General features: G+C 41.2%; 1 protein-coding gene across 8 annotated transcripts in view; it reads left to right on the top strand.

Moving 5' to 3' along the window:
- The window catches only part of SPSB4 (splA/ryanodine receptor domain and SOCS box containing 4), a 151,519-nt gene that overhangs the window by 83,679 nt on the left and 55,350 nt on the right, over nucleotides 1-12,490 (top strand). For 7 of the 8 annotated variants that reach the window (XR_005862187.2, XR_005862188.2, XM_040705805.2 and 4 more), the window contains one exon: nucleotides 2,469-3,325. Coding sequence is in view for 6 of the 8 variants with exons in the window: in XM_040705805.2 (XP_040561739.1) it covers nucleotides 2,632-3,325 (694 nt within the window). In the remaining 2 variants the exon portion in view is untranslated. Of the gene's footprint in view, nucleotides 1-2,147; nucleotides 2,204-2,468; nucleotides 3,326-12,490 lie in introns of those variants that run through there. The other variant, XM_046898586.1, reaches the window with a different exon arrangement.

Raw genomic sequence — 12,490 nt, 5'->3', positions numbered from 1 at the left:
GAGCTGATGCCTCTGCAGATGCATTCTTGCTTCAGAGCTGGTCTCTGCCATCTGTTTGATGTTAAATGGGCAGGATGCTGACAAAGGAAGGGAATAGATAACACGTGCTTGGAGGCAAGCTGGTCCTGCAGGCAGCCAGAGGGAGTGTTGTGGTCTTCCAGGAGCACTGTCTGCATGAGTTGCTCCTTACAGGGCTCAGGTTAGTGGTGCGTAGGATTGTGAGCAGAAGGCATGCACTGCAACCTCAGATAAAGATTTCCTATCAGTTACCACTAAATGCACATGATCAGAGCTGTGAGATAGCAGCTAGCGTGGGGTTACACCTGTGCTGGTGTAGCAGTACAATTGTGTTGAATTTACTTTTGCTTTTACTTGTCCAAGTCCTCTGACAGCTGAATGCTACAAGTGTGGTTACAGTTGGCCTTATAGCAGAAGCTGAGAACAACTGTCAGACATGCAGAACAAGAATGGGAAGAACATAATATGTTACAGTGAGTGGGAGAAAGTATTTGATGAAGGGCAGCTCTGAAGCTCCATGGAGCTCTTATCTTTAATGCATCTAGAACTATAAAATTTTACATTATCTTTCAGTCCTATGTACATACAAAGCCATTTGGCAAAATGTTGCAGTGTATGATTAAATGGTGGTATGTGAACAGTGATGTTCATATCTTTGACCGAACATTATGAGATACAGCTTCAAACCAAAATAATTACAAAGCACATCCCTGAGTAAAGACGCAATTATGCTTGTGTCAAGGTACTTAATGATGCTATGTTTTACTCCTCTGAATTACTGATCTATTTATTAGCAACCTATTTCTGTTACAATTCAGGCACTTTAGGAAGAATGCTTGTCTATGGCTTGCCAAGTGAGTCCCTTCGGTGTTTATAATCTTTTGGTAACCTGCCAGTTAAATCTCAGTGCCAAGGCTAGTTCCTTATGTGATTGGGAAGTGAAATGTGAAGATTCACCGAGGACTTCCCTGGCTGTCTCCCCTCAGCACGCCAACAGGAACGTGGCAGTCACCTTGTGCTTTCAAGATGAATTTTTAAGAGACATGTTGAGTTAAAGCTCTTCCAGGAGTCACTGAGCTTCCTCTTAAACAGCTGACATTTTCTCTTCCCATATATACACCCGTCAAGCTCAAATAATCAAGCACCTTTTTGAAAGCAGCCACCCAATTACTGATCATGTGTCCTCCTAGAAAAGCCTTCTTATCTGATGATATTTACTCCTTGTCACTTCTCTGTGTGTGTATTACTGTCACTATTTTGTTGCCCTCTGGGTAATTACAGTGAAATACAGTACTGACCTTGCTTCAGCAGACCGCATTCATCATCATACCTTTGGGTCAGCTTTGCAGAAGTCTGTGAGTGCCTCTGCAAGTTTGCAGTGGCAAGCATCAAGTTAAATCTCATTACTGTTTGAACTTCCAGATTCTCTTTACGTGGTGTGGAAAGAAGGAAGAGATCTTTCAAGCTGATCTCATGTTGGGTAATTTTTAGGTTGCTATATTGTTTCAGTGAGAAGGAACTCCTGGGGAATGTTCTGAATCTTCCTGCAAGCACAATATGAGGGACTTGGGCACCTAAGTTCAGTTTTTATTTTAAATTGTTGAAAGCAGGTGCTTTGATTAAAATTAAGTACAAAGAAGTTTTTAGTTTTATGCGCGTGCCTACTTATGCCTGTGTGGGACTGACTTTCCACCAGCCAACAGAAAGTAACCTACCTGTCACATGGGTTTAAAAATCATTGTTAAAAAATCATTTTTTACTTCTTTGTTTGGGGAAAAAATAAACCCAACCCTTTCATATAACACAGGCATTGATTTGTTTACTTTCCCTGTACCCCTCTTCAAAGTGAAAGAGCTGAGATTCCTCTCTGTCAGAGATGCTTTCACACTTTGCTAAACAGGGTACCCTAAAAATAAACATTCAGAATTCTTCAGCCGTTTGCTGTTGGCTTCATTTCTTCTAGAGGAGCCCAAAGCTGAAGCCCTGTTTTGCAAGGGCCCAGGGAAAAGAACAGCTAGAAATGGAAGGAGACATAGTGCATATTTCTGGGAGTATGAAACAAAAGAGTAAGTGAAAGTGAAGCTGCAGCTGGACGCCAAGTTTATTGCTGTTGCTGGGGAATACCATGCGCCTTTTTCAAGACTGCTGTGAACCTGGCCAGACAAAACGGGTAGAAGGGCAGAAGGTGAGGAATGTCTGTATCCTATTATGAATTGGAGGAAATGACTGTCTGTGCTCTGTGTGCTGGTGGGCTCAGAATATGCTGTCATCAGTCTGGTTAGCGTGGTATGTTTCTGAACAAAAGGTGGTGAATTTGTCAGCTTTTGTGTTTCAAATAACTACCAGGGAAAATAAGTTGTTCTTTAAAAATATACTTTGGGTTATCTATTGACTTTCTTAAACTAACTGGAAAATTTCTGTTTCTTTTTTGTTTTTTTTTTTTTTTTCAGGAACATTTTTTTCTCTGAGAAGATTGCTGCTAAAAAGCTCCGAACAGGAGAAGTAAATTCAGTCGGCTTGTCAGGCCACTGGCTCAGTGTACAAGCGCTTTCATGAGGTAACCTTGGGCCAGAGTCAGCTTTTCTTTCTCCTTGGTAAATCTGCAGCCAAGCAATGGGCCAGAAAATCTCAGGGAGTATAAAGTCTGTGGATGTGAGGGAGCCCCCTTTTAGGCCAGTGAAACGAGAGCTGAGAGGCCCGGATTTCTGTAAGCCTGCGCGGCTGGACATGTTGTTGGATATGCCCCCTGCCAAGCTGGAGATCCAGTACAAACATGCTTGGAACAATGAAGATCGCTCTTTAAATATATTTGTAAAGGAAGATGATAAACTGACTTTTCACAGGCACCCCGTTGCCCAAAGCACAGATTGCATCCGAGGTAAAGTTGGCTACACAAGAGGCCTCCATGTCTGGCAAATCCACTGGCCCACGAGGCAGCGAGGGACTCATGCGGTGGTGGGCGTCTCCACAGCTGAAGCGCCACTGCACTCGGTGGGGTACACGTCACTGGTGGGCAGCAACAGCGAGTCGTGGGGCTGGGATCTGGGACGCAACAAACTTTATCACAACTGTAAAAACCAGCCTGGAGTCACGTATCCTGTCTTTTTGGAACCGGATGAGTCTTTTGTACTCCCAGACTCCTTACTGGTGGTTTTGGATATGGACGAAGGAACGCTCAGCTTTATGGTAGATGGACAGTATCTTGGAGTGGCCTTCAGAGGACTAAAAGGGAAAAAACTTTACCCAATAGTCAGTGCAGTTTGGGGGCACTGTGAAATTACAATGAGATACATCAATGGACTTGACCGTAAGTCTTACCATATTTCTCCATTACACTCTCTTTCAGCTCTTCTCTCGTTGAATGTGTTTTATCTTTTTATCTTCTAATTGTGAGCCATGTGTACTAGGGGATGGCTATCCGCTGTGAGTAAACTGCATCCACAGTTATTACAGCTAGTATCTATGAGGACGGTATGGATTGCATCAAAATATTTTCTTTTGAAAGAATTTTCTGTTTCAACAAGCAGAGTGGTAAGAAATCTGTCTCTAATGGAGCAGACTGAGGGGAAAAAAAAATCTTGAGAAATTTCTGGATATATTGAACAGTAAAGCTCTTGTTTATTTGAGATATGGTTTAAACCTGTAGTTTTCAAATAGGATTTGTGAATCTTATAAAAGTTTACAGTGGCAATGGGAACTCTTGCCTGCTGTGTAGAAACATACGTGAATTCAGACTGATAGGCTTTTTGTCTTTCCTGGACCCTCAGAAGCAATGGTTGATTCCTGAGAATCTGGAAGCTCTGGTCAAAAACTGCATTCAGCATTTTTTTTCTGAAAAAGAGTCCTTCTCTTCATTTCAGAAGGCTCTCTCAGGGTATTTTCTTCTCCAGAAATATGGTTTCTTGGATTAAGCTGTAGCTGTTTTTGATCTAGAGGGATAATAGGAAATTAAATAGTTCTGTAATCAGAAGCAGCATGTTGCTGTTGTGTCCCTAAAGTAGCACACCAGCGTATGTGTTGCAGACTGAGTTTTGTCCAGCTCTTCTCACTGCTGGGAAGGAGCAAGCTCTACTGGATCCAGCTGCAGCACAGCGTACAGTAGGTTATGCCCAGTTATCTGCAGTCAGCTTATCTGCTGCTGGGAATTATGCAGCGAAGGCTGAACATGGTAGTAAGTGGAACTTTGTTCTTGTTCATATTTTATTATCTGACCCACAGTATGAGGTGTGAATATAAATACATAGATTTAGCAAAAAAAAAAAAGATTGCTGAACTAAAATTCCTAAATTTTTGGATTTGAACGGAATTTAGTCTCATACTCTTGCTATTAGATTATTCTCTTTCTACATACAACACCTGCGCCTTTCAGTTTGTGATTTATAAAGGAATTTACTCTTCAGTTAGGATAGAGTGGTCTGTTTTTTCCATCAAATTAATTCTCTGCTCGTTAGCATTGCATTTGACATACAAAGTAGAAACATAATGAAAGAATGTGACCCTTCTTAAGATTACCCTTTTATAAGCATCTGTACTGGGCACTGGGGGATGAAGAATCTTTATCCTGCCCTGCTACAGGTTATTATAGTCAAATGCTAAATAGCTTCTTGAGTGCTTTCATGCAAGGGACTATGGGAGGATCCTAAGAACTTTGCAGTTACTCGGACATTGTGGTGGTAGCCTGCTACAGACTTTTTTTAGAGGCTTGTGGGGGTGGGATGCTTTTGCAGACTGGAGATTTGTGTGTGAAAGCAGTTTGTGTACTGCTGGGAATATTTGCCAAGGTAAGCAAAGTGCAGCTTGGCTTGGTCCACTATGTCTGCAGAAGGAGTCATCCCGCATTCCTTTTGTGCCCTTTGCAAGGCTGCTCAAGGGAGCTCTAGAAAGATGAAAACAAAGGAGGAGGATGTGAATGGGTTTGGTAGAAATTATAAAATAAAAGGGGGATAAGTAGGGAAGCATAGCTGTGGTCTGTGAGACAGCAGAGAGAAAAATTCCCATCCGGTCTCTTGTGGGTTGTTTCGGTTGGAGAGATGGGATAGCTTCCTTAGATGATCCCAGAGGAAGACAGAATAGTTGTGAACCCATGGCTAAGAGTAAACTTGTAAACTAAGCTTTTATGTCAGCATGAATGCTGACCTGATCATGTGAAGAGGAAGTTTAAAGCTGCTTTGCCATGAGGCACTTTGACATCCTGGAATCACGTCATTTGTTATCACATGTTCACTGCTCCCTTACTGTCCTGCACAATAACAGCATTCAGGAAACCAGAGTAGCTTGTCTAGCTGGTGCTCTAAAACAGATATCTTCACTGTTAAAAGCTTTTCTATCCAGCCATACATATGTGTGTGTTGTTTTTTGTTGTTTGATTGCTTTTTAACCTCAGCAATTTTTTTTCCCTGGAGGTATCTCGTGCTGCTGGCTGCAGCTTTCGGTAGATCTGGAAGCAGTAACTTGGCTGCTCGTGAAATAGTGCTGTCAGACAGTGGCTTGTAACTTGCCATTTACTGATTGATTGTTACTGCTCAGTGCACATTGCAGCTTAGGTGTCTGTTTACGTGATGTCTTACAGAGCAAGTGGAGACCTTGGCAGCAGGGGTTTTCAGCAGTTCAGGTATTATAGAGTAAGGCTGCAGTTTGAAGGTGAAGAGTGTACTTTAGACTGCTGGAGTTCAGAATACCAAATTTTGGTTTGTATCTGTGGTATAATTTTAAAGATCTATTTGCAGTATATTCTGATGGCTGACTGTGATAAGTAGAAAACACCTGAGATGCTTCTCAGAACAACAGATCAGAGTTCTTAAAATTCCTTTATGTAAAGCAAAATATTTTTGATTTTTGACTGTAAATTGCTTGAGTTGTTTGTTTATTTTAGATGCATAGCACTAAGAAGTCCTCTATACCATACCATAGTGGTTATCATGTGATTTCTAGAGCTGGTAAGGAATTCTACTCTTCCTCCCAAACTATTTCCAAGTATTGGATATAATAGAGAAGTTGTTTGGAAGGTGAGCAAGATTACTTTATTTTTTTACACATAGAATGAGTAAAGGTGTTTCCAAACCTTTTAAAGAGCTTCATTCTTTAATTTGAACTCTATCCCACTTCTCAGAGGAATTTCAGAGGCAGCCTCTTCTTTTTTTTGTCTGGCAAGATACAGTACTTTCTGATGATATGATTCACAAGTGGAAAAATATGTATGTATCTATATATAATCACTTCTGTGGTGACTTAAATAGGCATCAGACCTTATTTTTGTTTATTTTGACTGTCTATACTGCTCCTGTATGGTAAGAGCTGCTATTTTCATAAGGAGCCTGTCTAACTAAAGAGCTGGATGTCGGGGTTTCTTTAAACAGGAGTGGACAAGCAGAAGCCTTTTATAGTCTGAATGTCTGCAGTGTACCTATTTCTGTACAGAAACGTATTTCCTAAGGAGACTTGCTAGTCTGGGAGGAATAGTCTGAGCCTGAAGCAAGTTTTGGAAATGATCAGTGTTACAGTGTGCCTTTCTTCATGCGGTTCTGAGGCGTGGAAGGAAGGTGAGATGCACCTGGGGCTGCAGCCACTGAGATGCCCAGAGAGGGGACAAGGAACAGAAGTCCGAGAGTAGGTAAAGGCATAGTGGGCAATGAGCTGAGCTGCTGAATGGGGGGGGCTGTAAAGTACTGAAGGTTGAGGAAAGCAGGGGGATAAAAGAGAGATGGAATTGAAGCAGTAAGTGCTTGGGAACTGTCTCTATCATGGTTCCAGCTGTTAAGAATAAAGTCCCACTTTTTTTTTTCTTCTTCAAAGATGAAGTTGAAACCAAGAGCTGCAATTGGTATGAAATGATAATTTGTAAAAATCCACCCGACACTTTGAATTACTCATGAGTTTGAGCAGTATGTGTGATTTAAAGAAGTAACTTTGAATGTTCTGTTGTAAAGCTTTCCAGAGGCTTCAGAAGCTCCTTTGAGCATCACATATTGATGGGCAGTGACTTCCACAAGACAGCCTTCGGCTCACATTTGAGAGACCAAGAGCTGCGGGTGTTGGTCAGAGTTTAGGAGGGAGGGGAGGTGAACAGGATGGAAGATGCTCCTCATAAGCATGCTCAGTTCTTCCCTGGACAAACTTCTTTGATCAAATGCTATCGGTATTTGCCATGTTGTTGTTTTCTCAGTGTCCAAGTTGTACAGAATTTTACGTCAGATTTCTGACTCACTGTCTATTGCAGTAATTAAAAAAAAAAAGCTCAGATGCACAGTAAGGGCAGTATGTGTTGTTTTTCACATGCTTTTTTTTCTGTTTGTTTTTCATCAGAGTACTTTGGTGTTTCAAAAAATGCTGGGCTATTTACGTCTGTTGTCTGATGAGGAATCCTGGAGATTATTTATAGACTAGAACAGAGAAATAGCAAAATGCTGCTGATCTTCACTGATGCATCAGTACTTGTGTACAGAGTGGTAGGAGGACTCGTGATAGTGCTGTGGTGGGAAACTTACTCCTTGAGTAAGTGAACTGAACACAGTGATTTATTTGGATCCTGAAAACTTCCAGCCAGAACAGCCAGCGTTTGGAATTCCAGCAGTATGCTTTACAGAAGAACATCCCGACTACAGACTGTCCACATTAGTGATAATAATATGTGATCCACACATACACATAGGGAATTTATTAATACAACTCACAGGTACAAAATTTAAAATTGAGTATCTTTCTAGGCTGAGAGAATGCAGAGAGCCTGCAGAAAGGATTTCCAGCTGTTGTGCAATGCAACAGAAGCGTTTGAATGGAAGCTCTGCATTCCCTGTAGCTGTAGACTGGCGGGACCTCAACCTGGGAGCTGCTCTATGTGCCTTTGTTAGCACAACTGTGAAGAAGCAGCTGGGGATGTGCATCAGTACTGTCCTTCTGACATGTCTGAGAATACCTTCTGGTGTGCCTTGCAAATTTCTTCATCCTACAGAGCATGCTTCCACTGGAAGTGCAGAGCAGGCTGTCCCAATTGCTGCTTCAGGGAGAAGTCTGCTTGGGATATGTGGTGGGATGCACCCCCTCAGTACAGACCTCATCTCAGTGTGATCCAGGCAGTTTTAAAGAAAGCTTCAGTGTGCCGTGCTTATGCCTAAACTCTTCGTTGTTGTGTGTTCGCATTAAGGAAGGATGTATCAATGTACAAATCAGCTGTAAACGTCTTGAAATTGCATGTAGAATGAAAGAGCCCTGATTTTTTAATTATAACATGTTGATTGGACTATAGGAATTGAAAATCATAAGCTTGCACCCCACTGCCAATGTTTCTGATTATAAATCCTTAAGCTATTTCTTTAAGAGTGAATGAATTTGACAAGATGTGGGGTTAATGCTGCCAGGCAGCTGTTCGGTAGCAGTGTCTGATGTCCAGCAGAGTTGTGATTTAATCCTAGAATTATTTTGCCTGTGGAAGTTGCAAGAAGGCTAACTCATGCAGTGAGGGAACGTCAGGCTGGGCACTGGAGAAAGGTCTTGTAAGAGTGGTCAAACACTGAACAGTCTTCCTAGAGGGGTCAATGCCCCAGATCTGTCCAGCATTCAAGAGGCATTTGGGCAATGCCCTCAGTATCGTGCCGTAAGTTCTGGTTAGCCTTGAAGTGGCCAGGCAGTTGGACTTGATCGCATCTGCAGATCCTTTTTAACAGAACTATTCTATCTTCTAAATTTACCTACAGTGAACAATCACAGATTAAAGCAATCATCTAAACAGAAATTCTGGGTCCTGTTTCAAAACATGCTAACAGCCTGTCCTCTGCAACTGCAGAGAGCTGCAGCAGACATAAAATTGAGGCTGTTTGGAGGACATTGGCTCAGTTTCAACTGCCTATCAGTTACTGTATTGAGGCGGCTCAGAAGCAATAATTCAAGGTTTTGGTTGCTCATCCACTGGGCTCCCTGGGGAAGAAGTGGTCCTTGTCCCTTTGGCTGCTGCCTTCCTGCAGGTTGGCTGCTTACAGCTTCCATGTCTCTCTGGGGAAGAGCACATAGGGTTTGTGGGCGTCTGCGCTGTCTCAGGAGCTGCAAGGGAGAAGGGAGGAGGGGCTCAGAGTAAAGTTGCAGAGGCTTTAGGGCGTGGGGTCTGTTCAAACCTTACCCTCCCAGCCTGACAGAAGACCACGACTTAACCCTTGAGTACTTTCCATGCTTTGAGTTGCAGTTCTTCAGTATGCTTTGTGGACTGTATGTCTCAGCTGAAATAACAACTTGGGAGCTCTGGGAGTTAAGCACGACTGCTTTCCTCTTTCCTATTATTTTAACTCACATTGGTCTGCCTGTAAAATGTTTATAATTAACGTTTGTCATTTGGACTCTTTCTCACAGGCCCTTTTTTGAATGGGAAAAACGAAGAAATTTAAGTCAGACCTGCAGAATTACTAACTATCTGGAGAAATGTATAGTTTCTCATCAAACACACTGGATTTTCCCTCAAGCGATTTTCAGTTACAATTTTTAAATGAATATATTCTTTGTTTAGATAAACTTGTTTGTTTTGTATGGTGTTTAAATAATGTATTACTCCGGAGGTTGCAGTGAAATAATGTACTCTGAAGATGCAGTGTTGTTAGATCTTAGGAGGAATTTTCCCTGCAGATACATAATCAGAGGATGAAGTGGTAGTCACTGAGCTGCTAATGCTGTGAAGAAGCAATCTTTAGTTTTCAAGATAATTTAACAGAAAAAATGTGTTTTCAGTTCCTGTTTTAGTAACCAGGTAGCTCATTGTTGGGGCTTTTTGTTTTCGCTGGAATACCCACCTCTTCCCCAAGTTTAAGCACATTTCTTGTCCTCTTATCCTAATTTGTTGACATTTTCTAATTTATTTGGATTTGCAGCCTTTTCTCAGAAGCTTCATGCCACTGCCTTGTCACTTGAATATGCCACACAGTAAATTGGCTTTTTGCCCCAGCCACCTCCTGCCCCTTCCATCTCTCTCTCAGATGCTCTTCTGGTGCTCTTCAGTCCTCCAGCTTCTTTTTTCCCTTCCCCAGATAAGTTTGTCTCTTCTTTTGTTATTGCATGCCTATTAAAAATTAACTCTTACCTTTGTTGTTACTCTTAACTTCAAGTGATGCAGGTTTTTGTTATTAATAACAGTGAAATGTCAGATTCAGCATCACTCTTCCAAAGGATGGAAATACCAGATCTGAGTGTGTGACTTCAGCTGCCGTGGTGAATCGTCTTTGAAACGGTCTGTTTGGGTGACTGTTGAATACTTACAGATATTTTTTCACTTGTCTAAAATTTACTGTACTAAGACATAGAATCACTAGATTACCCAAGGCTAGCTCAGTGTATGTAGCCAGAAAAACTTCTGACGCTCGTACTCTTTTAAGATTAGCCGTGTCTTGTTTTATACAGCTTTCACCCAGTAAGACCTCCAGTGATAGAGATGCCTCAGGCAATTTAAGGCATACATTAGCTTGCAGATATCAAGGTTTTCTCCTTGCAATCTAATCTAGTCTATTTATTTAGCAGGGAATCCAGTTGTCATTGACCTATAACATGAAAAGGTGCTGGTATACTTCGAAGTTCAGTAGCTCCTGAGTTGAAGAACAAGCTTCAGGAGTCTGCAGCTGTGTTATGGTTTATTTGTGTCCTGATGTATCTGTGCTTTTTCTTCCTTCTGTCATTCATAAAGATACCATGGCTTATGCTAGATCTTAGTTTTAAGGAAAAAACAGAAAAGTATGCCAGTGTGCTCTCTTCACATCTCTGTTTCTGTTCTGAAAATTGAAGTGGATGTTGTAATCTAATGATACACTTTGAATATAATATTTATTACTCCAAATTAGCAATTAAAAAATTCATAGCCTTGCTTGATCCTTTTCTGAATTTGCTGGAACTTCTCAGCTATGTGATTCTCAAAGATTTGTACTAGAAGCTGTGATTTGCAAGCAGTATTTCTTTTTGGATTTGCTTTGTCTGTATTGCTGTCAGGCACAGCACAGCATAAATCCAACCTTCCATGCAAATAACTATGCTAGGAAATAGACTATCCAGTGTATTTATTTTGTTGTCAGAAACGTGCGTCCTTTCTCCACGTTTACTATGATTTCATATGAGTTTCCTCATGAATTACATTTCTCCTTAAGATATTACTTTTAAGTGTGTCTGTAGCTCTGGAAGTTTCTTTCCTTTTCTAATCCTGAGCTCCTTCTGCAGATGGCTTTAATTTTCTTCTCCTACAGGCAGGGTAGCTGAGGAGAGGCAGATAGCAGCCTGACTTCTTTTATCCAGGGCAGTGTTTCACTCAGATAAAAGGTGGTAAGCTCTGCTGCAAGCCATCATTGTGTGTTCCTTTTTTCTTCCATATTGTGTCCTTGAATCTCCTCTCCCTCGTGCTGTGCGGCTGCAGGCACTGGTGCTCCTTGTGGTGTCCACCAGGGAAAGCTTTGCCATAGCAGTCAGGCCCTGTGTTCAGGTTCAGTCCTCTGCTGTCTTTTGAAGATAACAAATAAAAGTCCTGTTAACGATGGCAGGACTGGATCAAAGCTCCCTCTCACCTTATTTGATTCACGTGTATGGAGGGAGCGTAAATTACTTGAGTCTTTCACCTGGAACTGTTTTGGGGGTGGGACTGATTAATCAGATTTATCTTCAGGCCTGTTATCAAAGCAATCTTTAATTTATCTGAAAAACTTCAATACCAGAAGTGTGAAATGGGATGTCAGCACTGAAATTCAGGGTTCAGGCAGGGGAGGTTTAACATAAAAATTACTGACAAAAATACAAGAAGTATGGGGTTCTTTCCATTGTTTAGATATGATTTTTAAATGTTAGTTGGTGTTGAAATACAGAAAATAAAATGATGCCGCTTAGTCCAGGATCTTATTTGGCATTCTAAATATTGACCAGCATTCTCTATGGCTGGTTTTGGTTTACACATCTTTAGCAGTGGTGCCAGTGATTGTCTGTTGTAATGGGAGCATTATTCACTGAGAGCATTGGATAAAATAATGGACTTAACTGAACAGTAATAAAGTGAGGCAGTGTTACTTTGCATCAGTTAGTCAAACTGGAACTTGTATTTTCAGGTGGCCATGCCAAAGAGAAGACAAATTCCATACATTTTTCAAGCTCTTAGGATGTCAAACAGTGCAGGAGTATTTCCATGCCTTATGTGAATGTTTCTAGAAGTAATGAACTTCCAGACCTGGCATATCTTTCGGATCTCTTTTTTAAAAATAAGATGATTTATTAGAACTGTGTGTGTCAATTTCTTCACCTTGCTGGAGGACATCTTTCACAGTCATATGTTTCTATTCTAAACAGGACAGGTTGGTTAGATGTCCAATTTCAGTTTCTTGGAACCAGTTGCATCTGTTCTACCAGATGAAAATTTACTTTGTCTCTAGGAATGTTGTATGTATGACATCCTTATTATTTGTTGAAAGAAGTGAGTTTTCACACAGATTTTAATTAGGCGTTTTCTGACTGTATGCCAGTAGGCACAGCT

This window comes from Gallus gallus, chromosome 9, assembly GCF_016699485.2.
Source record: "Gallus gallus isolate bGalGal1 chromosome 9, bGalGal1.mat.broiler.GRCg7b, whole genome shotgun sequence".
Classification (NCBI taxonomy): domain Eukaryota; kingdom Metazoa; phylum Chordata; class Aves; order Galliformes; family Phasianidae; genus Gallus; species Gallus gallus.
This window is presented reverse-complemented; position numbering and strand designations above follow the sequence as displayed.